At 39.8% G+C, this 27,494-nt stretch overlaps 1 protein-coding gene across 5 annotated transcripts; it reads left to right on the top strand.

Annotated features, from left to right (window-relative positions):
- Positions 1-670: 670 nt before the first annotated feature.
- LOC122307483 (dihydroorotase, mitochondrial) lies at positions 671-26,844 on the top strand. 5 transcript variants are annotated; one of them, XM_043120388.1, is made up of 9 exons: positions 671-983; positions 1,760-1,843; positions 1,943-2,088; positions 2,224-2,405; positions 8,135-8,271; positions 14,727-14,892; positions 15,004-15,120; positions 15,648-15,808; positions 26,447-26,844. In XM_043120388.1, exons 2-9 carry the CDS (start codon positions 1,814-1,816, stop codon positions 26,639-26,641), a joined length of 1,134 nt encoding a protein of 377 aa, XP_042976322.1. In that variant the 5' UTR covers positions 671-983; positions 1,760-1,813; the 3' UTR covers positions 26,642-26,844. The 5 variants fall into 5 exon arrangements, with proteins under 5 accessions (XP_042976322.1, XP_042976321.1, XP_042976320.1 ...); XM_043120387.1 differs by having other exon boundaries at positions 672-979; positions 1,763-1,843; XM_043120386.1 differs by having other exon boundaries at positions 673-983; positions 1,763-1,843.
- The last annotated feature ends 650 nt before the right edge of the window (positions 26,845-27,494 follow it).

Genomic DNA, 27,494 nt, shown 5'->3' with positions numbered 1-27,494 from the left:
ATTTCCTCTCCTTGTTTCCATCCCTTAGCATTCTTCTCAATTTTCAAGAGAGACTTGCAACCTTCACCCTTTTGATCTTGTTTCTTCCAGTTCACACAACAATGGCTCAACATGGTTCTTCCCATGTTCCTAGACGAGCTTCTACCCAAATTAAGGCTTTCCTCCCACTCTCTACCTGAATCCTTTGATGGTCAAATCTCACCTTTCTTTGAGGGGTTTACATGGCACTCTACACTCGTCATCCGAGATTTGACAAAGCTGAGGACTTCATATCACAAACCCGACATCGTGGTTCTCACTATCCCCTCTAAGGGTGCCATTGACGAGGAGGGTTTCTCGGGAAGAGTTGCTCTTCTAGTTTGTGCCCTAATTTATGGTTTGGCCTTCCATTTTGTCATCGTATTCGTGATGTCCTTGATTTCCTTCAATTGGCTCCTATCTAATTTCATTCACACGCTTGATGTGTTCTTTTATGCTCATGTGTGATGTTCTGTATGATTATGGAACCTTTGGGGGAGATGTACTCAGATATGATTGATCGTGAATTCCTATCTTTCAACTTTGTGAAAGAGCTATCAAGTAACATCTGCAGTTTTCACCTTCACTCACAACGTTTGGCAGCATTTGAAAGTTATCATTCGAATGCCAAATAATAATAAAAGAAATATTTTCCTTTTTAATGATAGTGGCTGGAAATTCCCAGCCTTCGAAATCACTATTCGGGACTTCCCCATTCTGAAATTACAATTTTTACCCTTATTTCAAACCCAGCTTCTCTTCTCCGTATACTCACCCGCGGAAGGAATAACAGCTCACTCATTCACTCCGCTTTCTTCTCAGGCAAACTGAACTCCTCCACTCTATCTCCTTCAGCCGTTCGACGGAAAGATTTCTCAGGCAAAGCTCGCTCGCCGACCACGGTCTCAACGGAAAGGCTTCTCTTTCTCAATCTCGTTCTGGCGAGCCACCAAATACCCAGGCGGGTGGGATATTTCCCTTCCCTTTTCCTTCGACCTTCAGCTTCCCTTCCATTTCGTATTTGGTCTGTGAATTTTCGAGTATTTATTTCCCTTCCATAAGTCTGTAGAGAGAGAGAGAGGGTTATTTCTTTGTCATTTTTATGTTAATTTTGCTTGAATTTGGATTGGTTTATTTTATCTGTTTGATTTTTCAATCATATAACAAATGTGATTGACATTGTAGTTTTGGTGGCGATGTTGGGGTAGTAGTAGTTTTGGTGGAGGGTCTGGACATGGTAGTGGTTTTGGTGTAGATGTTGGCGGAATTGGATGAGGAGGAGGAGGTGGTGGTGGCAGCATATGCATATCCAAGTTGTTCAACTGCACAGATTTCTTTGTCATTGGGCTTAAATAATCAAGTACAATGAGTGGCTTCAACAAGATGCCTTGTCAGTTCTGAGTTTGCGTCTTGGAGTGTGCAGTTCCACCCCCAACGGAATGCTATTAGGCTGAAGAAGTAGAAAGAAGAAGAAATACGATCAGAACATAAATGTTACAGAAAGAAGAAGAAATGCGACCAGAACCAGAAATACTATTCGGTTGAAGAAGAAGAAAGACTAACTACCAGACCAGAAAAATTTCGCTACTTGCGAACTTCTATTTTTAATTTTTATATATATATATATATATATATATATATATATTAAAAGGACTCCACGTTGGGGTGTGCGGAGTCTGCTATATATAAAGAGGCTTCTCTGTAGCATTTTTGTTTTCTGATATTAAGTTTTGAATTTTAGCAGAAAAAATCCCCGTTTTCTAGAGAGGCTTTCGGTTGTGTGGTGGCTTATAGAATGATTAAGAGTGTGGTCCTTCCTTCGAAAGTATGTACAAAGGCATTGCAATTACCGTATAAAGAGTTGAAACTTAATGCTTTTGAATTTTTGATTGCCTTCATTTTCTTTTCGTTTGTTATTATACAGGCATTGAAGTTCCAGGTGGGAAAGGTTGAAGGGCCTAGGCAATTAAGGTGCAAAGGACCTAAGATGGAGCTTACTCTAACACAACCTGATGATTGGCATCTTCACCTCCGTGATGGGGACATGCTTGAAGCTGTTGTCTGTCACAGGTAATTCGAAGAATTTCACTGCAAATTGTTCTTGGTCGTTGCACATCATTATCCATTTTTTGCCGCAAAAGTCTCCTGAGTATGAATACAATTTGAGTTGTTCCTTTCTTGTCTTGTAAACTATTGCACCTATAGTGCAAGTCATTTTGGAAGAGCGATAGTGATGCCGAATCTGAAGCCCCCCATTACAACCACAGCTGCTGCTGTGGCATATCGAGAATCAATCTTGAAAGCTCTGCCTGCCAATATCAACTTCACTCCTCTTATGACACTTTATTTGACAGATACAACAAGCACAGAAGAGATCAAGTTTGCAAGTGAGTGTTGTTAAAATATGCAACTGAGGAGTTTTCAATCGAGTAACAATTGGAAAAAAATTGTCATCATGATTTTACTCACACTTTGAACTGTTTCAAAATACATCCGGTACTAAAATTGGTTCTTCACTTTGAATTCATGAGTTCTCTTTGCCTGGAAACATATGATTCTATTGGAAAGTTTCCAAAATTTGCCTAGTCAACTCTGCTGTATCCTAGGAGATATTTTGTGTAAATGTGTGAATATTCTAGGAGATTTAGTTTCCTTAGAAGTTAGCATTTAATTTATTCTTTCCTTTTTCCTTCTGCTGTAATCTATTTATACTGCCTTGTACCTATGTTACGAATTAATGAGAATTATTCCTACAAACTATTCTCTCATTCTAGATGGTATCAAGAGCCGGTTCCGTTTCTGATTCATCTAAAAAACCCCATTCCCTCTTCTGTTGCTGTCAAGCCTTTTAGCATGGCTGATACTTCAAACGAGGCCAAATTAAAAAATAGGCCAGAACCAAAACCTACCCATTTTGAACCATACTCTGTCCAAATTACAAACATCCGACTAAATGAGGTTAACTTCCTACGATAGTCACAATCAATCAGGATGTATATTCGAGGGATAGGGAAGATAGGGTACTTGACTGGTGAAACCAAGGAGCTTGAGAAAACTGACCCATCCTATGCTGTATGGGATGTAGAAAATTCCATGGTGATAGCGTGGCTTGTGAATGCTATGGATGAAGAAATTAGTGCCAACTATATGTGCTATTTGACTACAAAGAAGCTCTGGGACAATGTTAGATGTATTCTGACCTTGGAAATTATTCTCAGATATACAAATTGCAGCAGAAAATCAGTAATACTCACAAAGGAGAAGGCAGTATGACCAGGTATTTCAATGTTCTTAAGGGACTTTGGCAGGATTTAGACTTATTTGATTATGAATGGAAAAATTCTGATGATTGCAATCATAATAAGAAGATGGTGGAGAATGCTAGAATTTTTAAATTCTTGGTTGGACTTAATAATGAATTTGATTAAATTAGGAGAAGGATTCTAGGGAGACAACCATTACCTCCACTTGGAGAGGTATTTTTAGAGGTGCGAAGAGAAGATTGTCGTCGGAATGTCATGATGAAAAAAAGGGAGGATGAAACTGTGGAGAGCTCTACATTAGTTGCTACCAACCCTGCTCGTTATTGTGCTACTAGCACAAATCTGTCCTCTTTCAATATTTTTGCACAGCTCCTATTCTAACCAAAGGGGGTTTGAAGATAAGCCTCGAGTATAGTGTGATTATTGCAATAAACCACGCCACACTAGAGAGACTTGCTGGAAACTCCATGGAAAGCCTGCAAATTGGAAGAGCAGCAAATTTGGAACCTCTGGCAGCAACTATATAGCCTTAGAGCCAATGAAGCAAGCCTAATTTCCTAAGTGTTGAGCAGGTGGATCATCTTCTTCAATTGCTGAAATCCACTCCTACGTCTGGTCCTCCTACTAGTTACTTGGCCCAAACAGGTAATACCCCTATTACCTACTCTTGTGGCTTAACTCTTGCAGTATGGATTATTGATTCTAGTGCATCTGACCATATGACCAGTACTTCCCAATTTTTTCAATCTTATTACCCTTGTCATAGTAATAAAAAAGTCAGAATTGCAAATGGAGGTTTCTCATCCATTGCAGGAACAGGTTCTGTCCAAATATCTGAGAAAATTGAACTAAAATCTGTCTTTCATGTTCCTAAACTTGCTTGTAATTTGTTGTCTATTAGTAAACTCTCAAAGGATTCTAACTGCCGTGTCATATTCTTTGATTCCCATTGTGAATTTTAGGACCAACTCTCGGGGAGGATGATTGGCAGTGCCAGGATGGTTGATGGATTCTATTATTTTGGAGTTTTGTTACGTACAAACGAATTTGTGTACCGATTTGCGTACCAATACTGCTGCCTTCATATTCAAAATTCAAATTAACACAATTTTCATTAAAGTCCGACTTTCTGACTAATTACATTGGATGAGTGCGCATAATCGTTTACAACTAAATTTTTCCATTATTTTGATGAGACCCTATTCTACATTAAACAAGCTTAGGGTTTGAGTAGTAGTAGTACTAGTTCTATGCCTGTACAAAATTATGCTTTGGCATCTTAGACTTGGACATTCTAGTTTTCTCTATCTAAAACATTTGTTTCCCAACTTATTTAAAATTATTAATTGTAACTCTCTTCATTGTGATACTTGTCATCTATCCAAGAGTCATCGGAACACTTATCAATGAAAAAGTTATCGTGCTTCAAAACCTTTTTATTTAATTCATAGTGATGTTTGGGATCCCTAAAAAATACTAGTGCATCTGGAAAAAAAATGGTTTGTGACATTTATTGACGATCATACATGATTGTGTTGGGTGTATTTGATGAGTGATAAATCTGAAATTGAAAAATTATTCAAGGATTTTAATTATATGGTTGAAAATCAGTTCCAAACACAAATCAGTATTTTTAGAACTGACAATGGTACTAAATACTTTAACAAATGTTTAGAAACTTTTTTGTCAGAAAAATGTGTTCAACATCAATCTACTCATCGTAACACCCCACAGCAAAATGGTATTGCGAAGCGAAAAAATAGTCACTTATTAGAGGTTGCACGTGCCCTAATGTTTTCTATGCATGTTCCTAAATATTTATGGAGTGATGCTATTTTGATTGCCTATTATCTCATTAATAGGATGCCTACTCTTGTTTTGAAATACATCACTCCTTTAGCTTGCCTAAAGCTTCTTTCCCTACTTGTCGAGTAATATCAGATTTACAACTAAAAGTTTTTTGGGTGCACTGTTTTTGTTCATATACCAACCCATCTTCGGTCCAAACTTGACCCTAGGGCAGAAAAATGTGTTTTCCTCGGATATGCTCCTAATAAGAGAGGGTACAAATGTTCTAACCCTATTACAAAGAAAACTCACATCAGTATGGATATTTTTTTCCTTGAAAAACAGCCTTACTTTAGCCATTACTATCTTCAGGGGGAGAGAGAAGAGTGAAGATTAGTTTTGGCAAACTTCTAATCTTTTTCCTAATGTTTTCATTGACATTGACATGAACATCCATACTCCTTTAGAAGGTTAGAAAATAGAAAATTTATCAAGTGAAAATAATGGAAATCTGAGTCTACCTGTACAAGGCATAAGTGATTCACAACCAGGGGGAGAAATACAACTAGAGACATTTGAACTTCGTGTTTATACTAGAAGAAGAGATCTTCATAATAATAAAAATCCTTCTTCCAATCCGGAGCAAAGCCAATCATCATCGCCTCTACAAGTTGGTCCTTCCAATACAATAGGTAACTCTTCCACTCCTCATTTTGTTGACAATTCTGCTGATCTAGATTTACCTATAGCCCTTAGGAAAGGAGTTAGAACCTGCACCATACATCCTATTGCCAAATATCTATCCTATCATAGACTCTCTGATACCCCATAAGGCTTTTACATCCAATATTTCTCATTTGTTTATTCCAAGAACCATTCAAGAAGTCTTGGATCACCCAGAATGGAGATTGGCTGTTCAAGAAGAGATGAATGCACTAATTGCTAATGACACTTGGGAAATTGGTGATCAACCAAAGGGGAAGAAGACTGTGGGTTGTAAATGGGTATTTACAGTCAAATTCAAGGCTGATGGTAGTGTAGAGAGGTACAAAGCAAGACTTGTGGCAAATGGCTCAACCACCAGTCATATGAAATTGACTACCAGGAAGCTTTTGCTCCCATAGCCGAGATGAACTCAATCTGTGTGTTATTATCCCTAGCAGTCCACTCCAATTGGCCCTTGTATCAATTAGATGTGAAGAATGCCTTCTTAAATGGAGACCTAGAGGAGGAAGTTCTTATGGATCAACCACCAGGATTTGAAGGCAAAGAAGGCAAGGGGAAGGTGTGCAGATTGAGGAAGTCTTTGTATGGACTCAAGCAATCTCCTGGAACTTGGTTTGAACGCTTTGGGAAGGTGATAAAGAGTCATGGCTACTACAAAGGTCAAGTTGACCACACTATGTTCTATAGACACATTGGTGGAGGCAAAGTAGCTATACTTATTGTCTATATTGATGATTTTATTCTGACAGGGGATGACAACAATGAAATTGAGAGATTAAAGAAGATTCTTGCTAAGGAGTTTGAAATCAAAGACTTAGGTAACTTGAAATATTTTCTTGGCATGGAGTTTGCAAGGTCAAAGAAAGGTATATTTGTTTCCCAACGAAAATATATTCTTGATTTACTTGGAGAAACAATTCTATTAGGGTGTAAAGCTACAGAAACACCTATAGAGCCGAATCTAAAACTTCAACCAGCTAAACCTGAAGAATTAATCAATAGAGAACAATACCAAAGACTGGTAGTGAAACTCTTGTATCTCTCTCACACACGGCCTGACATAGCCTTTGCAACAAGTGTGGTAAGCCAGTTTATGCACTCACCAGAACCCGAACATTTTTATGTTGTATACAAAATCCTAAGGTACCTAAAGGGTACTCCAGGTAAGGCTTATTGTTTGGAGGTCATGGGAGTTTATAAGTGGAAATATACACCGATTCAGATTGGGCTGGAAGTGTTACTGATAGGAGATCAACTTCTGGCTATTGCACATTTGTTGGAGGAAATTTAATAACATGGTGCAGCAAGAAACAAAATGTGGTGGCAAGGAGTAGTGGAGAGGTTGAGTTTAGGGCTGTTGCTCATGGAATTTGTGAAACATTGTGGATTAAAAGATTGCTGGAAGAGTTGAAAGTTACTAGTTCATGAACAATGAAATTGTATTGTGATAATAAAGCTGCGATAGCTATTGCTCACAATCCAGTTCTTCATGATAGAACAAAATATGTGGAGGTGGACAAGCAAAAATCAAGGAGAAAATAGATAGTGGGGTAATTTGTTTGTCCTATATTTCTACAGCTGAGCAAGTAGCAAACATACTTGGGACTGCCGAAGAAACAGTTTGAAAACTTAATTAGCAAGCTGGCTATGGAAGACATCTTCAAACCAGCTTGAGGGGGAGTGTTGGAAATCTTCCAAAATCTGCCTAGTCAACTCTGCTATATTCTAGGAGATATTGGCTGTAAATGTGTGAATATTCTAGGAGATTTTTCCTTAGAAGTTAGCATTTAATTTATTCTTTCCTTTTTCCTTTTGCTGTAATCTATTTATACTACCTTGTACCTATGTTACGAATTAATGAGAACTATTCCTACAAACTATTCTCTCATTCTAGATGCTGATATGATGTTGCCTCTGCTGTTAAATGTTGGTTGATAGATTTAGGAGAGAGTTAATGTTAAATATTTAAGAGAAAACCTTAAATGTAAAAGTATAGGGTTTACTTATTAGTTAGTTATTTTGGTCAACATTTCATTTGTGGATGAGATTGGGCTTTATTCTTGATATATATTAATTGTAGCATGTCTTCAAATCATATATCTATTTGCGGAGTTATTATTATTCTAAGACACTAAATCTTGGAACATTAGAATTTCATGAATGTTTTGTTGGGAAAAAGATGTAGCTTAAACTTGTTGCTTCTTAACAACTTTTCCTCCTTAAGTGCAAGCTGCTTCCTCTTCTTTTCTTATCCTTTTTTTTTCCCCTTTTATTAACTGTAATAAATTGCCCCTTCGACCATCATCCCAAGTTCATGATAATGCTGGCTGGATTGACAGGAAGAAGTGGGGTTGTATTTGCTGTGAAGTTTTATCCTGCTGGTGCTACAACTAATTCTCAAGATGGGGTTACGGATATTTTTGGGAAATGTCTACCCGTCCTTGAGGAGATGGCTGAACAAAATATGCCTTTGTTGGTAAATTCATCATGCTAACTCTATTCTTCTCTGTACTTTTCTAAGTGGTGTCCATGTTGTTAATTTTGCGGGTCTTTCTATTGGTGATTTGGTTGATGTTATTATCTTTTTCATGGTATTCTTAGCAAGTTAAAAAAAATGACCATCCTTACACTTGGGCTCTTGCCTATCCTTATGATCAATAAAATCTTCTTTACTGATAAAAAAAAGTGACATGCTTAATGTTTTTTTTTTTTTTTTTTTTTTTTTTTTTTAATTTCTTTTAAGATGACGACGGTACCACAATTTTATTGATAGCCCTCACTTGTGGTGGAGGAAAACCGTGGTTACAACCCGATGCTTGGGGGATACAGATAAACAAGAAAAACCAAAACCCAGGCATCAAAAACTAAAAAGCAACCAACCAAATTACAAGAGATTACTGGACAAAAACCAAAACCAGATCCAAAACCAAACCTAGACTGCTAAAAAATTCCAAATGCAAACTACAAATCGAAAAATAAACAATTCTAGCAAAGCCTCAAATGTGGAAGAGAACATCTATCCAACCTAATTAGATCCCGAAGAAGCTGAGAAGTCCAGCGAATGCCATCTTTTATGAGCCCCTTCCTTAGCTAGGTAATCCGCCACCATGTTCCTCTCCCAAGAGACATGTTAAATTGTAGCCTTGATAGTCTCCATCAACTGCAGCACTTCCTCCCAGTAATCCCATAGGTACCACATAGTGCACTTCCCCATTCGAAGCCAATGGACCACCACCAAGCAATTGGTTTCCACTCTAATGCCAGTTAAGCCCATGGCACAACAAAACTGTAATCCATCTCTCAAAGCCCATAACTCTGCAGTGATGTTGGACTGTGTGTTATAATGTCTCGCAAAACCCCCTACCAGGTTCCCCCTGTAATTACGAATTATCCCTCCATCTCCAGATGGCCCCGGGTTGCTAAGTGCACAACCATCAACATTGAGCTTCAAGTGACCAATCGGGGGTGGGCACCAAGCATAGGCACTTGGCTTATTGAGGCAAGGTGGGACAATTGAACATCTCAAGCTCCTTAAAATGTCCTGATCCTTGGAGGAACTCGACATGCCCTTACATGGTTTCGAAAAGTAAACATGAACTTGAGTAAGAACTGAACCAGTAAGTTGCTCCATCGACATCATGATATCCTCCATATGAGCCTGACATCACCATTTCCACAAAGCCCATATAATAATGGAGGGGAGGATCCCCCGAATGATCCCAACCTGTGTAGTACCTTTGGCCCATGACCAACATAAGGCTATCCTATCAAATAATCTTTGCCCTTTCATGTACAGAATATTCAACCATATCGAAAAAGAGCTCCACACATATTCTGCAACATCACCAAACGCAAAGATATTTCTGCCGATTCAATCTTCCTCATTTGTTCACAGCAAGCACACTGAGATGCCAACGGCCAACCATATCGAAAAAGAGCTCCACACATATTCTGCAACATCACCAAATGCAAAGATATTTCTGCCGATTCAATCTTCCTCATTTGTTCACAGCAAGCACACTGAGATGCCAATGGAATGCCTAATTTCATTACGTTTTCATCTGTTGGTAAAGCAAGATTCCATAAACGGCAGGCCACAAAGGATATCTTTTTTGGAAGACCACGATACCATGTCCATTTTGTCCAAGGTAATCTTGGCATTTTAAATCTAACTTCTTGCCAAATGCTCTTTGTGGTGAACTTCTTGTCTTGGTTTAGTGTCCAAAGAAATAGATCTTTCCTTGTGCGAAGTTGGATGTTAGATCTTAAAATCATAAGCTTTGTCTCCTCGCCCACTAGTTGAGAGAGCAAATTGATATCCTAGCCTTCCAAATGCAATACATCTCGAACCTGAACAAGAGGATTTTGAATGCTTGTCACTTGAATCGCCAATGTACCTGTCGACAACCACGGATCAAACTAGAAATTAACCTCACCACTTTTGATCTTCCACAGCCCATTTCGGACAACTGTAGGCATGACTTTCACAACATTTCGCCAAAAATAAGAACTATGGCCCTGTGCATAAGGCACAACAATATCTCTATACCGGGCCTTGAAGAACCTTGCCCAAAAGGATTCACCAACAATAAGGTTCCAAAAAAATTTCATAAGCAAAGATGTCTATACCTCCGATAAAAGTCTTAAGGCCCAAACCTCCCTCCACCTCTGGAGAACACACTTGACGCCAAGAAATCCAAGCCTTCTTCTTCTTGCCACCTTTGGACACCCAAAGGAACTCCGAAAAAATTCGTTGGATGTCACAAAGAACTGCAGCTGGGGCTCTTAGAACCGAAAGTAGATGGATAGAAATGCTATTGAGGACATGTTTTAATATAATAATTCTGCCTCCCGCTGAAAGATAATTCTGCTTCCAACCTGCCAGTTTCTTCCGTATTTTATCTAGCAACGGATCAAAAAGCTTGGCTGTCACCCTCCCTGAGTGGAGAGGAATTCCCAGATAAGTGCAAGGGTAAGAACCCTCTATGAAACCTATTACCTGCAGCTGACTCTATTTGCGAGAAAAAACCATCGACTTTGAAAAATATGAGGCTGATTTGTCGACATTGATCTGCTGGCCCGAAATCGCCTCATAAATTCTTGAAGTCTTCACTAAATTTCCCAATTACACCCATTGGCGAAAATTAAGAGATCATCTGCATAAAGTAAATGGGAAAGCTTTGGACAATTGGGCCACTATAAAAATTATTTTACCTTCTACAAACTGTTTGTCCAGCAGCCGAGAAAGGAAGTCTTCCGATAAGATGAAGAGCAAATGGGAGAGGGGGTCTCCCTAGCGAAGGCCTCTAGATGCCTTGAAGAAACCTTTAGGAATGCCATTAAGCATCACTGAGAAAGAAGGAGATGAGATACAATTATTAATGAGATTGCACCATCTGGGAGAGAAACCAAATCTCAGCAACATATCTCGGAGATAACTCCAATCCACTCGATCGTAGGCCTTATCTATGTCAATCTTATACATCACGTTACCGCTCCACACCTTATTGATACCGGAAACCATTTCATGAGCAATGGAGATGTTTTAAAAAGTACTCCTATCACTTAGGAAAGCCGATTGGTTTGGTGAAATCACTTTTGCCAATAGAGGAGCCAACTGATTAACTATGATTTTGGAAAAGTTTTTATAAGCCACACAACATAGACTAATCGGTCTAAATTTTGAGAACCTATATGATTCCTCATGTTTTGGAATAAGAACTAGATTTGTGGCCCCATAGAAGGTCGGCAAAGAAACTCCCTCAAAACATTATGTAGTAGCCTGCCAAAGATCCCTCTGTATAATATCCCAAACCGCTTTAAAGAAACCCGCCGGGAAGCCATCCAGGCCTGGACTACTGTCTTCTGGCATAGACATCAAAGCTACATGGACCTCATCCAAACTGGGGGGCTCGCAAACAGCCATATTGTCCGCCTTCGTAATCAAAGTTGGAATAAACTCTAGCATTGAGTTGTTTTTTTGCGTCACTCTCTTGGTCAAGAGATCCTTGAAATAAACAATGGCACCTTCATGCACCACTTCAAAGGAATCTAAAACCGTTCCATCTTCCAACTACATTTTAATAATGGAATTTCTCCGTCTTTTTTGAAGAGCCTGCATGGAATCTGGTATTTGCATCCTCTTCCGCCAACCATTTGACACGAGATCACTGTTTCCATAGAACCTCTTCCCTATTCAGCCAAACTTGATGCTTTGCCTTTGCCTCCAAAAGCTTTGACTCCGCATCCTGACTGAATTGATCTGCCACTTCGTGCTCAAAATTAATAATCTGATCTTCCATATTGGTCAGTTCCCTCTCAACTTGACTAAAGGTAGCAACATTCCACTCTTTTAAGGCCTGCTTAAGCTTCTTCAACCCAATCACCAACCTTACCAACACGCAACCTGTGGCTTCTTCATCCCAAACATTTTTAACTAGCTCAAGAAAACCCTCATGAGAGGTCCACATGCATTGGAAACAGAACTGTTTTGGTTCATGCAAAGGATTAGGGCGGAACAGATTAATCAACATATGGCTATGGTCAAATGAAGTGCGAGCCATATAAGTGAGTTTGACCCCCTGAAACTGCTGGAGCAACTGCCCATTAATCAAAACTTGATCTAATCTCGCCCAAATGCGTCTTCTTCCCTGTTGACTATTGCACCACGAATATTTAGAGCCATCAAAAGGGGGCTCCAAAAAGGCCTCCATCTTCAATAAACTGGTTAAATCCCCGCTTCGCAGAATTTGAATGGCATACCCCACCAATTTTCTCAGCATTCTGTCTAATAATGTTAAAGTCCCTAGAAAAAAACCAAGGATGATTCCCCAGATTCAAAGCCAACAGCTCATCCCACAGACCTCACCTTTGCTGCTGAAAACAACTCAGATAGACAAAAGAAACGAAAACTTTTATATTTCTAGAAGAAAACCAGTCTGATAAAGACTGTTTCGACTCCAACACCAGATCAAACTGAAAATCCGAATCCCAGAAAAATCAAACTTTGCCACCCTCTTGAGCATTGGAGCAGAAGCGAGGAATCCTCAAAATTTGAGACAACCGTCGCATCTTGTTTTCCTCTAGGAAAGTTTCCAAAATCGTCACCACCCTGGGCTTTCTTTGAATCATAATTCTACGTAAATGACTTGAAGATGTAAGTAACACCCGAACATTCCAATGAGTATGTCAATCATCATTAAACTCATTTTTTCTTGGACCTAGTGGTGACACATCGAGTCACCCCATCATTCCTCCACTCTTGTTCTAACAAATCTTGGACCGATCGGGACAATTTTGGATCAGATTTGTACCTCTTCTATGAGTCTTCTTCTACATCCTCATGATTTTCAGTATCAAAGGTAACCAACTCCACATTAGGGGTGTTATTTTTCTTTGCCTCGAACATTTCATCTACCACTTGCTGATCCACCACCCCAAGTTCGTACTCCATTAATTCATCAACCAGTTTCAAAGCACTTCGAGGGGAGTTGAGTGAATCCTCCAGCCACTGATAAGCCACATCTTCCTTCATGGAACATTCATTTTCCATTACTATCCTGTTCATAGGGGCTTCCTGCAAATTGTTCTCCAAACTACTTCCTGCATTAAATCCCTTAGCTCCCACGACACTTCCCAACATATTTGCATAGAGAATATCCTTTGAAGATAAGAACTGGCCTGAGATTTGCAAATTTGTTTCAGTTTGAGTTCTTGTCTCTTCTTCCTGTCCTCCCTCACATTCTCTTCCATAGAAGCGTTGTTTGTTTTGTTAACCTGGCGCTAGTTCTTTTTATCACGTGGCTTTTTCACTACCTCATGCTCCATTCCGGACTCTTTGGATCCTCTCCGAGGGCAGGTATGGACCGAATGCCCTTGAACATGATAGTCATTTGCAAAAAGCTGGTTGGGTTTAAAAAATGACCTCTTGATAACGACTATTAGGATCTCCTAGGGAGCCGATCCAAAAACCACGTTGCACAAGCTTGGATAAATCCATCTCAATGTAGATTCGGGCTCCCTCCGGCCTAGAGACACTGGCTGTTGCATTGTCCTGCTTCAAAAATCGTCCGAATCCTCTGCCAAAAATCTTAAGCATTGAAGTGTGGTAGAAATTGGGGGGTAGGCCAGGAAGAAACATCCAAACAAGAACCAAGGTTGGCTCTTTTTGCTCATCATATAATGGCGCCCATTGAAAAATATGATAGGGCACCCCATCAATGTAAAAAAAAAAAAAAAATCATGAGCCAAAGCAGTGTAATAATCCTCCTCAGAAATCATTCTAACCATAATCGATGATGGAGAACGCATACCTTCTACCACAGGCTGGTTCTATAAGACCCATCTATGCTTGATGAAACAATGAATATGATCCAATGATGGCCGCTTACGTAGGAATTTCAAAACCATGGTATATTGCAAAGGAGCCGCCGATCGGGCAATCTTCTTATGGTTGAAGTGAAAACCATCTCAAACGAGGGCTGTCTCATCTTTATTTCAACTTCCGGAATAGGTTTGGGGACCTCCAAAATTATCCTTGTCTAGATGTCATGCACATCTTTAGCAGACAAAGAAAAATTGTTATCTGACAATAGTGTAGAAGTCTTAAGTCACACCAGTCTTGTGGTTTGTAGAATTTTGTGGGAGGTTGATAATTCCTTGACACATTGAAAAAACACTCATGTACAATTGTCCAAGATTGAAAGGCATCATCACACTTTACTGGCCTAAATTACATTCTATGTAAAAGTTTGAGCTTCTTCCAATCATGAATGGGTAAGCTTGCTCAGAGCATTACATCAACTAGGCCAAATCCAAATGGATTTTTAACTAAAACACTGCAACGTAGTTATGTTGTGATGCTTTCCTACCTTTAGATGATGTTGGTTTATATGTTAACTTCTTTATATGGTTGTGCTTTTCCTCTTGCAGGTTCATGGGGAAGTTACAAACCCTGATGTTGATGTATTTGATCGAGAGAAAGTCTTCATTGAAACTGTTCTACAACCGTTAGTTCAGAGACTTCCACAGCTGAGGGTAGTGATGGAACATATCACAACAAAGGATGCTGTTAGGTTTGTTGAGTCCTGCAAAGAAGGTATCCTTAATCACTTTCATTATTGACTCTTTGGCAGTTGTCTTTTCTTTTGTTACTTTCATTTTTATTCCTTTTCCAGATTTATGCTTTCTGCCTTGATTTAACTTTCAGGATCTGTAGCCGCCACTGTTACTCCACAGCATCTTCTTCTCAATCGAAATTCTCTCTTTCAAGGAGGATTGCAGCCACATAATTACTGCCTTCCAGTACTCAAAAGAGAGATCCACAGTACGTTACATAAAAAATCTCCATTTTTCCTAGAGCAACAATTGGTTCTCACTCTTACCACATGTGCCATTCAATATTTTTTTTTATAAGTCCATATGTGCTATCTAATTTCTTGGCTTATAATTTGTTTCTCAAAAGCATGAACTTTCCTTTTCTTTTATGAGCCAAACACACAAACTATATATGGCCTTATAAAGTATGCCCATTATCTTTGTAAAATCGCAGTCAGATTGGTCCTTATGTTTGACATGCTTGATGGCGCTGACCTGATGTTGTAAATATGTTTTAATGTCGAAATAGCATCTAACACATGAAGTAGTTTTTGGGAAAGCAATTTTAGTTGTCTTTGTTTGACAGTAGCTGCTAAGGTTAGAATCCCCTGGTAATTAATTTTTGAGCTATTATTTTTTGGTTTCTATGATTTAGTTACAAACTATTCACATAGTAGAAATTTATAATGATGGTTTCAGAAAGAGACTCTCCTTCTGACTATGTTACATGAACTCATTCATTTGTTTCTCGTTTAGGACAGGCTATTGTTGCAGCTGTGACCAGTGGAAGTAAAAGATTTTTCCTTGGAACTGATAGTGCTCCACATGAGAGACAAAGAAAAGAATGTTCTTGTGGATGTGCTGGTATATACAACGCCCCTGTTGCCCTATCACTATATGCCAAAGTCTTTGATGAGGTAACTTTAGAATTTTGTATATCTACTGCAAATTTCTAGTTGTTGCTAGTTCTTCCTATGAATTTTGTAAATTCTTTTCCTCTCCCTTGTTAGTCCGATCATGATGTGAAAAGACCTGAACTTGATCTCAAACCTCAGCATATATCTTCCACATGTTCGGCACTAGTTTAACCGTTGTCATTGATGCTCTATGGATTTTTGAACTTCCAACTATCTGAATAGAAGTTTTGTGCTTAGCCCATCTGACTTGATTAATTGGTGAGGGATGGCTTTTAGAAACAGGAGAGTGGGTGGGTTTACATTCTTTGGAGCCTTAAAACCTAACTTTTAACAAGAAATGATGTACTATCATGCTATAAGCTAACTTGCAAAATGTTTAAACCTTGTTACAATAATGGGGAATGTAATTTGTAATTTAGCATGCATGATATAAAATTTCAATTTTGTGTCAAGGTTATGTCATAATTCTTACTATCATGAAGGAAATTGATACGCTGTGGATAGTCTGAGCAGGGGGAAGGCTTATGATTTCCAATTGATAGCTGTGTATTGTGGTTTCCAGCAGGGCAGGGTAGTATGCCCTTGTAATTAGACACTCTTTCGATGTTTGTAGGTAATGGGAGGGATTGTGGATCGATCCAAGCAGGGGGTAGGCATGTGATTTGATCCTATTGATAGCTGTGCATTGGGCTCTGCATTAGGGCAGGAAACTATGGCCTTGTAAGACTCTTTCGATATTTATAGGCATTTGGGAGGAACCATTGTATTCTGAGCCAGTAACAATGTGTCTTCCCCTAGAGAGTGGGCTATTAAGAACTTCTGAATGGGTCTTACAGAAAATCCGAAAGTTTCCACATTGTTGGTATTTCATGGGAAGGCTTGAAAAGGAACTTTGGGCTTTATTTGTAGCCATTGAAGCTAGTAGAAAGTCAAAGGAATTGGCCTCTACTCCTAAACCAGTTTTTAGAGGCCTAAGGAGTTAAAAATGCTGATATGCTCCAGTAATTATGAGTAATTGTAACTCTAGCCATGGTAGAGTTAAGGGGAAGTGCCCTTTTATTTATTCATGAATCTCAAGATGTTATGGTGGAATGTCAGGGGGTTTAATGACAAGTATAAGCGCCTTCATGTTGGAAACATGCTTGTAGATCAGAAAGCTGATTTAGTTTGTTCTCTTTGGGAAACTGAAAACGTCTCAATCAAAAAAGTATTGTTCACAATATTTGAAGTGGCCAAAATGTGGATTGGTGTTACTTGGATGATGATGTGGCCTTGGGTGGTATCTTGATGATGTGGGATAGTAAGATAGTGGAAATAGGTTTATGTTCTTAACACAATGCTCTCTATCTCCCTATAAAAAAAAAAAAAAAAGCCCTATCAATGTTTTCTCTCCATACAACTCTTTGTTCCCTCTCACTCATCTCTGGCGCTTCTCACCGGAGATGATCCATTGGTTTACCTTTACCCATATTGAAGTTTAGGACATCTTAGTGTGTCTCAGAATCCCTTTTCTATACTTAAAAATTTTTTCCCCAGTGCATTTTTATCTTTTCTTTTCATATCCTTGTTGTGGTATTGAGATGGAGTCAATTAGAAACGTTATCATCGAACGAAAATGTTTTGAGTTTAAGAAGGTCAATGATAGGTGGTGGAGAATCACGGAAAGTAGCTGCCGTGCTGTGAAATAAATCTCCATGGATCAAGACTTGTTGGGATGGCTGACAAACATGGTGAAAGAAGGTGTAGTAAATGGGGGCTCATCTGAGTTCTTTAGAACGAAAAGAAATGGGGCCCAGGTGTTGGTGGTGCAGTGGCAGAGCAACTTCTATGGGAGGTTCTTTTCCATATCGAAGTTCGGTCAAGTGAAGAGGTGTGGAATGCTAGTGATTCCAGAAGGAAGGGATGGGGTAGGGTGGAGGACTTTTGGGGATATGTTGAAGGAGATCTCTGGAGCTTCCTCTGGTTTGGGAGGAAAGAACAGAGACAACCAAGTATGGAAGCCCACTCCACCGCTACGTACTATGCCACTTCCGTCGTATAGGGAGGCACTCCAAGGTCGGATTGAGGGGCCTTGAGACACAAAAAAGCTAGAGGTGGCAGGTCTGTTCAGGCTAGAGACGGGAACTCTTTCGGAAGGGGTGCAATATGGTGAAGAGGATGGTAGAGGAGATGTTGGCCCGAATGAGGAAAACTGGTTGGAGACTTTGATCGATATCGAAAAGCAGATGGGAGAGTTGAGTTTTAAAATGTAGTGGCTGAAACGGTGTGTTTTGAAACAGAAGGTATTGGAGGTGGGCTTGAGTGAAACGGGCTAGGGCTAGGACAAGCCAAATGGGCCGGAATTAATGGGGAAGGGAAAGGGCCCAGTGGCTGAAAATGAGGCATGGCCTATCTGTGGAAAGGGCACGGCAGATATAGAGATCCGTGGCTCATCTGAAGACCCAGGCCCATCGGTCTGCGGGCCTAAGCCATCATCGTCGGCGAGGCCTCAGGTGACTTCGCCGCCCTCAGAGGACGGCACGGTGCCGGTGGTGCTCACAATAGAGCATGAAGATAGCTCTCGATTCATCCACGACAACAAAACTGGTTTAAGGCTCTCGGACTCTGCACAGAAACGTGCAATGGAGGTTGCTGGGGCTTCGTCGATGCCAACACAGGGGTTCTGTGAGTTCGGCATAGGTAAAGAGGCATAAACCATTAACTTGGTTTCACTATTTCTCTTGGAGGAAGTTACGGAACCAAGTGGCAAGCCTATCTCTCACCATGGGTTGTTGGCATATGCACAAACGACACCGATGGTCATCTTTGAAGCACAGGAAGCATCTGAGGGCATTTTCGAAGCACGAGAAGGGGAGGTTGAGCTAGAGGAAGGGGAGGTGAATAAGTCTGAAGTGGAGGGGGACATCAATAAGGAAATGTGGTTGCTAGAATTAGAAAGGGGGCCAGAGGGGGACATTGGGACATTAGCAGGCATGAAGGAGGTTGAGTTGAGGGATATTGAGACTAGCGGGGCTGAGGGAGATATGGATGTCAAGATGATTCAATACCTCCTGAGTGAGGGTTTCCTTTCATTATATAGGCACAAGTGTGCAAGATACAAGGCTGAAATCAAGGCTAAATTACAGGAATTAAATCTATTTACAAGAAAGGAAACTATGACTATGTACAAAATCTGTCTAAGTATGGAAAGTCTGCTATCTAAATAAGGAAGTAAATATATACAACTCATAACAGAAAATAAGGCAAGTGGAGACGTATCATGCTGTCATTAATCTGTCTAAGTATGGAAAGTCTGCTATCTAAATAAGGAAGTAAATATATACAACTCATAACAGAAAATAAGGCAAGTGGAGACGTATCATGCTGTCAATGGATAGCCCTATCTCGCTATGTACTCTATCTCCAAAGCTGGTGTTCAGATTTTCCTCAGACTGGGTGTGAAAAGAAGTTGAGAAACTTCATGAATGTGTGGGGATTTCGTGTCCTGGGTTTGAAGATCAGTTCAAGGCTCTTCTAATTGCGATAGAGGCAGGGAGAACTACAGTTTTGAAATCAGCTGTGAAGCAAGACCGGGAGTTGAAACACCTCAAGAGTTCTATTAACTATTATAATAAGGAAGGAAGTATGGGGAGGGAGAGGGTGAAGGGAAGGGGGCCAGCGTCTTTTCTTAATGCCTAAAATCATTTCGTGGAATGTAAGGGGGATCAATGATGTGAATAAGCGCCCCTTCGCATTAGATCTCTTCTCCATATTTGGAAGGTGGACATGGTTTGCCTTCAAGAGACCAAGTTGTGTAGCATTGACAGACACAATTCGTAATTTGTGGAGTTGCTCCTTTGTGGGGGTGGTGTTACTTAGCTTCATCAGGGGCTTCAGGAGGTGTGTTGGTATTGTGGGATAAGCGAGTGGTGGAGATGGTAGAGGAATGTATCGGGATGTTTTTAGTGGCAGTATCTTTCAAGAATATAGAGGATGGGTGGACGTGGGCTCGAGCGAACTTGTATGGGCCCAATGCGGATAGAGAGAGAAGTTTGTTGTGGGAGGAACTGGTGGGTTTACATGCTGTTTGGGACTTACCTTGGGTCTTTTGTGGAGATTTTAATATAGTTAGGTTCCCTAGTGAAAGGGAGGGGGCATCCACGTCGACAGGCGCAATGGAAGCTTTTTCAGAGTTGATATTTGATTTGAATCTTGTGGACTTGCCGTTGCAAGGCCCCTACTTGGTCCAACTATTGAGGTGGGTCCCGACTGGATAGATTTTTAGTCTCTTCTTCTTGGGAGACGCGTTTCCTGGATCTATGTTAGAAAAGGTTGCCATGGATGTGTTTTGATCATTTCCCAATTTTGCTTGATTGTGGTGGCATTCATGGGGGTAGGCATTCATTCAAATTTGAGAATATGTGGCTGGAAGTTGAAGGATTTGTGGACAAGGTAAGGGCTTGGTGGGATGGCTACTCTTTTGATGGTACTCCTAGCTTCATTGTGGCGGGTACAGTTAAAGCTCTTAAGATTGATGTAAAAAAGTGGAATATAGAAGTTTTTAGACATACAGAAGTGCAGAAAAATATCCTATGGGAAGAGTTGCATGCATTGGAGGAAGGGGATGTTAATGGGGCTTCTTTGTCAAGGAAGAATGTGGTTGTGACTGAAATTGAGAAAGTTTTGTTGATGGAAGAGATATCTTGGAGGCAAAAATCTAGGGCGCTTTGGTTGAAGGAGGGGGACAAGTGCACCACGTTCTTTCACAAGGTGGCCAATTCAGATAGACGCAACAACGCTATTGAAATCCTCCATTCCGGCTCACAAGTGCTGCATTCTACTGAAGAAATTCAAGACCACACAGTGCAGTATTATGAGGAACTCCTTGCTGAAAAAGTAGGTTAGCGCCCCAAATTTGATGGTTTAAGTTTTGAACAGCTGGGTTCGGAGGTAGCAGGATGGTTGGAGAGGCCGCTCGAGGAAGAGGAGGCATATTTTGTGGTGAAAGGTATGTGTAAAGACTGCCCCAGGACCGGATGGTTTTTCCATGGCTTTCTTTCAAGAATGTTGGGATATAGTAAAGGAGGAAGTAATGAAGATTTTTCATGATTTTCATACTAGTGATAAGTTTGAAAAGTCACTAAATGCTACATTCATTGCTCTCATTCCGAAGATAGTGGGTGCCAATGACTTGAAAGATTTCCGGCCTATCAGTTTGGTAGGTGAGATTTACAAAATCATCTCTAAGGTGTTAGCTAAGCGCATGAGCGTGGTGATGGATAGTCTCATATCCAAACCTCAAAATGCTTTCGTTTGGGGTTGGCAAATTCTAGACTTAGTCTTGATAGCAAATGAGTGTTTGGACAGTCGGTTAAGAGAAGGCATTCCGGGGGTCCTTTGCAAGCTAGACATGGAAAAAACTTATGACCATTTGAGCTGAGATTTTCTTTTCTATATGCTTAGAAGATGTGGTTTTGGAGATAAGTGGTGTGAATGGATCAAGCATTGTGTATCAATAGCTCGGTTTTCAGTTCTAGTGAATGGAAGATCATGTGGCTTTTTCCAGTCTTCTAGGGTGTTGAGACAAGGAGACCCGTTCTTCTCTTTCCTGTTTGTTATTGTGATGGAGGCTTTGAGTTGCATGGTGGAGGCTGCCGTAAGGGGGGGCTTTCTCGCCGGTTTCTCAGTGGGTAGCAACAGTAATGTTAGCCCCATTTTTCATTTACTTTTTGCTGATGATACCCTCATTCTTTGTGTTGCAGCTAGTGGCCAGATTCGAACCCTAAGGGAATTGTTGTTGTGTTTTGAAGCTGTATCGGAGCTCAAGGTGAACTTGGAGAAGTTGGAGTTGGTCCCGGTGGGGGACGTGAGCAATATAGCCTCTTTAGCGCAGCTATTGGGTTGTAAAATTGCGTCCCTCCCTTTAAAATACATAGGGCTTCCCTTGGGAGCACCTTATAAAGCAATGAGCATTTGGGATGGAGTAGTAGAGAAGATTGAGAAAAGGTTATCGGGTTGGAAGTGGTTATACCTATCAAAAGGGGGAAGATTAACTCTCATTAAAAGCACACTGTCCAATCTCCCCACCTACTATCTTTCCCTGTTCCCTTTAACGGGAAGGTGGCAAACCGGATAGAGAAGTTTTTTAGAGCCTTCCCATGGGGGGGCTTGGGGGAGGAATTCAAATTTCACCTTGTGAGTTGGCAAATGGTGACCTAGCCGATTGCTAATGGGGGGTTAGGGGTGCAAAATTTGAGTGTGTTTAACAAGGCATTATTAGGGAAGTGGTTGTGGAGATACTAATTGGAAGGGAACTCGTTGTGGAGGGAGGTCATTGATCAAAAGTCCATTGCGTGGGGGGAATGGTGTTCTTTATAGGGTAGGGGGTCATGTGGAGTAAGCCTGTGGAAGTTCATAAGAAAGGGATGGGATGCTTTTGAAAAACATCTAAAGTTTGAGGTCGGTGATGGAGCACGAACCCCTTTTTCGTTAGATGCATGCAGTGGGGAGAGTTCTCTTTGTACCATATTTCCAGCAGTATTTAACTTGGCTGGATACCAGCTGGCATCAATTTCAGAAATATTATGTCGTGCCACTGGGACGGTAACTTGGAATATCACTTTTACAAGAAATGCTCAGGATTGGGAACTTGAAGAGCTGGTAGATTTTTACAGTTATTTGTATTCAGTAAATCTAGGCGTCAATGGGGGTGACCGTATGTTGTGGACTCACATGGGGAATAAAAAGTTTACTGTTAAATCTTTTTATAAGGCCTTGACAATACAACAGTCTACTTTCTTTTTGTGGAAGAGTAAATGGAAGGTGTTAGTACCTTCTAAAGTTGCTTTCTTTATTTGGACAGCCGCTCATGGGAAGATTTTAACGATTGATAACCTTAGAAAGTGAGTTATGGTTGTAATGAAGTGGTGCTATATGTTCAAAAAGAGTGGGGAATCGATAGATCACCTGCTTTTACATTATGAGGTGGCTGGGGAGTTATCGGCCGGAATCTTTAGTAGAGCTGGGCTAAGCTGGGTTATGCCTAGGAGTGTGGTGGAGGTACTTGCATGCTGGAATAGATCTCACAACAGTGCTCAACAGGCAGTAGTGTGGCGGATGATACCTTTGTACTTAATGTGGTGTTTGTGGTCGGAAAGGAATGAGCAGTGCTTTAATGATAAGGAGCGTGGAGTGGGGGCAATCTGGAATTTTTTTGTATTCTCTCTATTTCAATGGTTTTCTGCTATTGTTCTAAAGGGCGGGAATGTTCATGAGTTTCTACTTTCTTTATAGCCCACTAGAATGTAACTAGGTGTCTCACTTTGTATACTTCCTGTGTACTTGGGCATTGCCTAGTTTCTTCATATTCAATAACATGGCATGCTCTTTTTGGAATGTAAAGGATAAGCTTGAGTGGGTGCATGGGTCCTGTTTGTGATAATATGAGAATGGCATGAACTAGCCGGTCTTATGAGTTGGTGGAATTGGCATTCGTGTGTTGGGGCAGATTTTAATGTAGGTACTTTCCTAGTGAAAACTTGGGTGAAGCATACTTGTGTCAACTCATGATGGAGTTTTCAGTTACCATATTTGAGTAGAACCTAATTGATATGCTGATGGTGGGAGGAGCTTTTACATGGTTGAATTGTTGAGAAATTCCTTCTTGGTCTAGACTGAATCACTTTTTCAGAATTGGTTGGTTTCTGATCATTTCCCCATTCTTTTGATTGTAGGCATATTTAAGTTGGTAGACAATATTTACATTTTGAAAATTTGTGGCTTAAAGTTCTAAGGCTTTGTGAAAAAAGTGAAGCAATGATAGGGGTCTTACTATTTTCAACGTACTCAAAGTTATATTTTGGCGTGTAAAGTTATGGCCTTAAAAGATGGCCTACAAGTTTGGAATGAGTAGTTTGGTGATGTTGGGAAAAATAAGAATCTTCTTTTTGAAGAGTTAAAGGGCCTTGAAACAATTGAAGAGAATAGATCTTTGTTTGACAAAGAGAAGTTGAGGAAGGTAACGCTTATTTATGGCCTTTTTGTGGATTCCAGGAATGGAGTAGACTGTAGGGCTCAATATCTCTCATCTTTTGTTCAGAGAATGATACCTTGGTATTTTGTGAGGCAAACAAAGGCTATCACCATTACTTGCATTGCTTATTCCTTTGCTTTGAAGCCGTCTCTAGTTTGAAGATTAACTTGGCTAAGTTGGATTTGCTTCCAATTGGTAGGGTTGAGAATGTGGTTAGTATGGTGGAAATTCTTGTGTAGGATTTCTAGCTTACCCATGACTTATCTTGGTCCTGCCTTGGAGCTCCCTTTGAAGCTAAAACTGTTTGGTTTGATAATATAGAGAAGATGAAGCATTGATTGGTGGATATGAAGAGGTTGTATTTGTCTTAGGCAGTAGATGCACATTGATCAAGAATACATGATCTACTTGCTAGCTATTATACGTCACTTTTCCCATTACCTGAGGGAGTTTCCAACCAAACGGAGAAGCTGCATTGAGGAGAAGTATGGGGGAGGAGCCTAAGCTGCATCTTTTGAAGTGGACCAAGGAATGTTCAACGATTGAAGGTGTTTTGGAAGTTAGAAATAAGTTTCTCTTTAATCAAGCTTTGATGGGGGCGTGGCTATAGTGTTCTGCATATGAAAGATAGCCCTTGGAGGGTTCTAGTGGACACCAAGTATGGAAGCTTGGGTAGTGACTGGTGTTCCCATGAGGTGAATGAATCTTACTATTTTGGTCTTTGGAAAAAACATCATTGGGGATTGGGGAACTTATCCTACTTTCCTAGATTTATTATGGGTGACAGGTCTAGGATCTGCTCTTGGCATGATGTTTGGTGTGGTGACCAATTTTTGAAAGGTGCCTTCCCAAGTTATTGAGAATCCTTCACCCTAAGGTTAGAGTTATTTAAAACCCTTCACTCTAAGGTTGCTTATGTGGTGGGTCATTATCAACCCTTACATGATTCTTTTCAGTGGTTTGTCAATTTTGTTTGGGAGGTCAATGATTGACTGAGATGCATATCATTCTTTGATTGATTGTATGTGAGTAGGGTGGGACATAATGGTGTGGATAAAATGGTTTGGGGTTCATCTAGGAAAGGAGTGTTTGAACTTTGAAGTAGTCATTTTATAAATGTGTGGTGCCCTCATGTTGGGGCCCTTTGTTACAAACCAAGGAAGACTCAAGCCACGTTTGTGCTTATACGTCAAAAGGACTAGTCTATGTTAAAATTGGAGCCCCCTTGGAATCAATTGTAAAGGGCTTGAAGTTCTCCCTACCAAGCACTGTGGGATCCTATTCACCACTTCCTATACATAATTCGGGGATTACAATCTCTCCCCCTTAAATCCCCTCTGATGTTCTTTGTTTGGCATTCCATCATAGGTGGCACAATTTGGGGTATTACAATCTCTGCCCTTATGGCTCAAATCTCACATGTTGAGATTGTCTTCTACCATTTGTAATAGCAAGAAAAGCCTAGGCCACATCTGGGCCTATACTCCAAAAGGTTTAGTCAAGGTTACAATTTGGAGCCCATTGGAATCATTATAAAGGGCTTGAACTTCTCCCTTCCACCTAATGTGAAAATCTAGGAAGCATATTTGGATGAATAAGGCTCCCCAAGTGTAAGAACTTCACTTGGACAGTGACTTTAAGGAAGATTACCCTGATAACATCAGGATTCTAATCATTTTGGAGTATTTGGAGAGAGAAATGATAATGTCAAAGGTTGTTGTTAGACCTCAAGTCTTTCTTGTTTAGTACCCTGTTCATTGGAAAATGTATCAAACAATGTAGCTTGCTTTGTTTCTTCTTCTCAAGATTTTCTAGCACTTTTCTCTTTTCCCAGTTAAGCAGATTTCTTGTGTACTGGGTAATAGTCTTTTTTCATATCAATAAATTCTTATCATATAAAAAATAATAGTTCTAACCCAGTAAGTAAAGGGGAATGTGATGAGACAAAAATGAACTGCTTTTGGTGTTAATATATGTAGTTCATATTGTTTTACATGAGCTTGGATTGTATTGGAGAGCTCAATTCGGGCTTCCAACATTCATATTGAGCTCCTGTATGGCTTAGCTCATCCAGTTTTAGTGAGCACAGGTCACAATTGGTTGAGCCCAATTGTGACCTGTTTCATTTAAGCTCATAAGTGCACGCAATACAAATCTATGATTCAACATAAAAATATCCCTGTGTGTGTATGGATGCTACCACTATCTCATATTGATTAGGGTTAAGGAGCTATAAGAGACGTTTTCAATAGCACACATCTGGCCAAATGAAATATAGTCTTTTAGAAGAAAAAGAGTTTTGATTATTATTAGTTTTTTCCCAAACTTTTGCTTTTAATAAAAAAAAGTGAAGGAAGTATGTATTTATTGAAATTGATCTGGCCTTTCTTATTTGATTCATGCTTATTTCTTCATTGTTTTTCTTTGTTCCAGACTTTGATGTGTTCAACGTCTGAAATGCATGAGCTGTATTTTGGATATTAATTTTGGTGAATTAGTGTATGATATACTGATTGTTGTGTGTGATTGATCAAATAACATGAGATAAGGTTTTCATGGCTACACACTAAGCAATATTTATCGTTCATGGAATGACTTGCATGAAACTTGTCAATTGCATCTTTCAGGCAGGTGCACTCGACAAGCTAGAGGCATTTACAAGCTTCAATGGACCAGACTTCTATGGGCTTCCAAGAAACACATCAAAAATAAAAATGATCAGGACTCCATGGAAGGTACCAGAGTCTTTCTCCTTTTCATTTGGAGATATCATTCCAATGTTTGCAGGTGAAACACTTGAATGGCAGCCGTCCCTGATTTGATTCAAATTTTGTCTTGCTATGTTGAATAGATTGGTGTCATGGAAGTCAGTATTTATGTCAATTTTCCACATTAAAACTAAGTAGACTGAATTTGGGGAAGTCAGTATTTATGTCAATTTTCCACATTAAAACTAAGTAGACTGAATTTGGTAATCTTTGAAGTGCTTTTTCTATATAAAAAAAGCAACTTACTGTTCTGATCCCGTGTTTAGATGTAAGCATTGGGTATAGTTATGAGTTTTTGACGCATGGTAGCCCCTCTCCCACATTAATAAAATTATTATATTTTCTATGGTTGTTTGAGGCTTTAATCTGGTGGGTTTGGGTGTTGAGAAGTGTTGAGGAGAGTTGTGAATAGTAATAAAAAGTAGGTGAAAAGTAATAATAAAGTAATGAATAGTAATAAAAAGTAGGTAAAAAGTAATGAATAGTAATAAAAGTAGGTGAAAAGTAATAATAAAGTAATGAATAGTAGTGAGAAGAGTTGAGAAGTGTTGAAGATACTTCAACACCCAAACACACCAGTCGCTATGTTTCTACAAAATTCAGCATATTAACTTGAACTGTTTGCATCTACTCTCTATGCTGTCTTTTGATGCAACTATCCACTCTCCAAGCCTGATATTGGTCATTCAGATAGTCTAGTTTAGATTTCAAAGATAATTTACATTTTGGTGAGTACTCTAAGCTACTAACTGAGTAGTATCTAGCTACCTGGTTTTTAACCTTGGGGTATTTTCAGTATGTATGTGTGTATTCACAAGGCTACTGATAATTGACTTGGGGAAAGCACCGAAATTGTCTTTGTTTGCCTGTCTTTAGAACGATCAGCACAGCCACTAAATGTTGCTGG

The sequence above is a fragment of the Carya illinoinensis genome, chromosome 4 (genome assembly GCF_018687715.1).
Source record: "Carya illinoinensis cultivar Pawnee chromosome 4, C.illinoinensisPawnee_v1, whole genome shotgun sequence".
NCBI lineage: Eukaryota > Viridiplantae > Streptophyta > Magnoliopsida > Fagales > Juglandaceae > Carya > Carya illinoinensis.
Note: the sequence above shows the minus strand (reverse complement) of the source record. Positions and strands in the feature narration are given on the sequence as shown.

Bases quoted from the DNA above. Each gene is read 5' to 3' on its own strand.
- LOC122307483 (XM_043120388.1), top strand. From the start codon at position 1,814: ATGATTAAGAGTGTGGTCCTTCCTTCGAAA. The intron at 8,272-14,726 runs GTAAATTCATCA...TTCCTCTTGCAG, and splicing joins AACAAAATATGCCTTTGTTG to GTTCATGGGGAAGTTACAAA. The intron at 15,121-15,647 runs GTACGTTACATA...TTTCTCGTTTAG, and splicing joins ACTCAAAAGAGAGATCCACA to GACAGGCTATTGTTGCAGCT.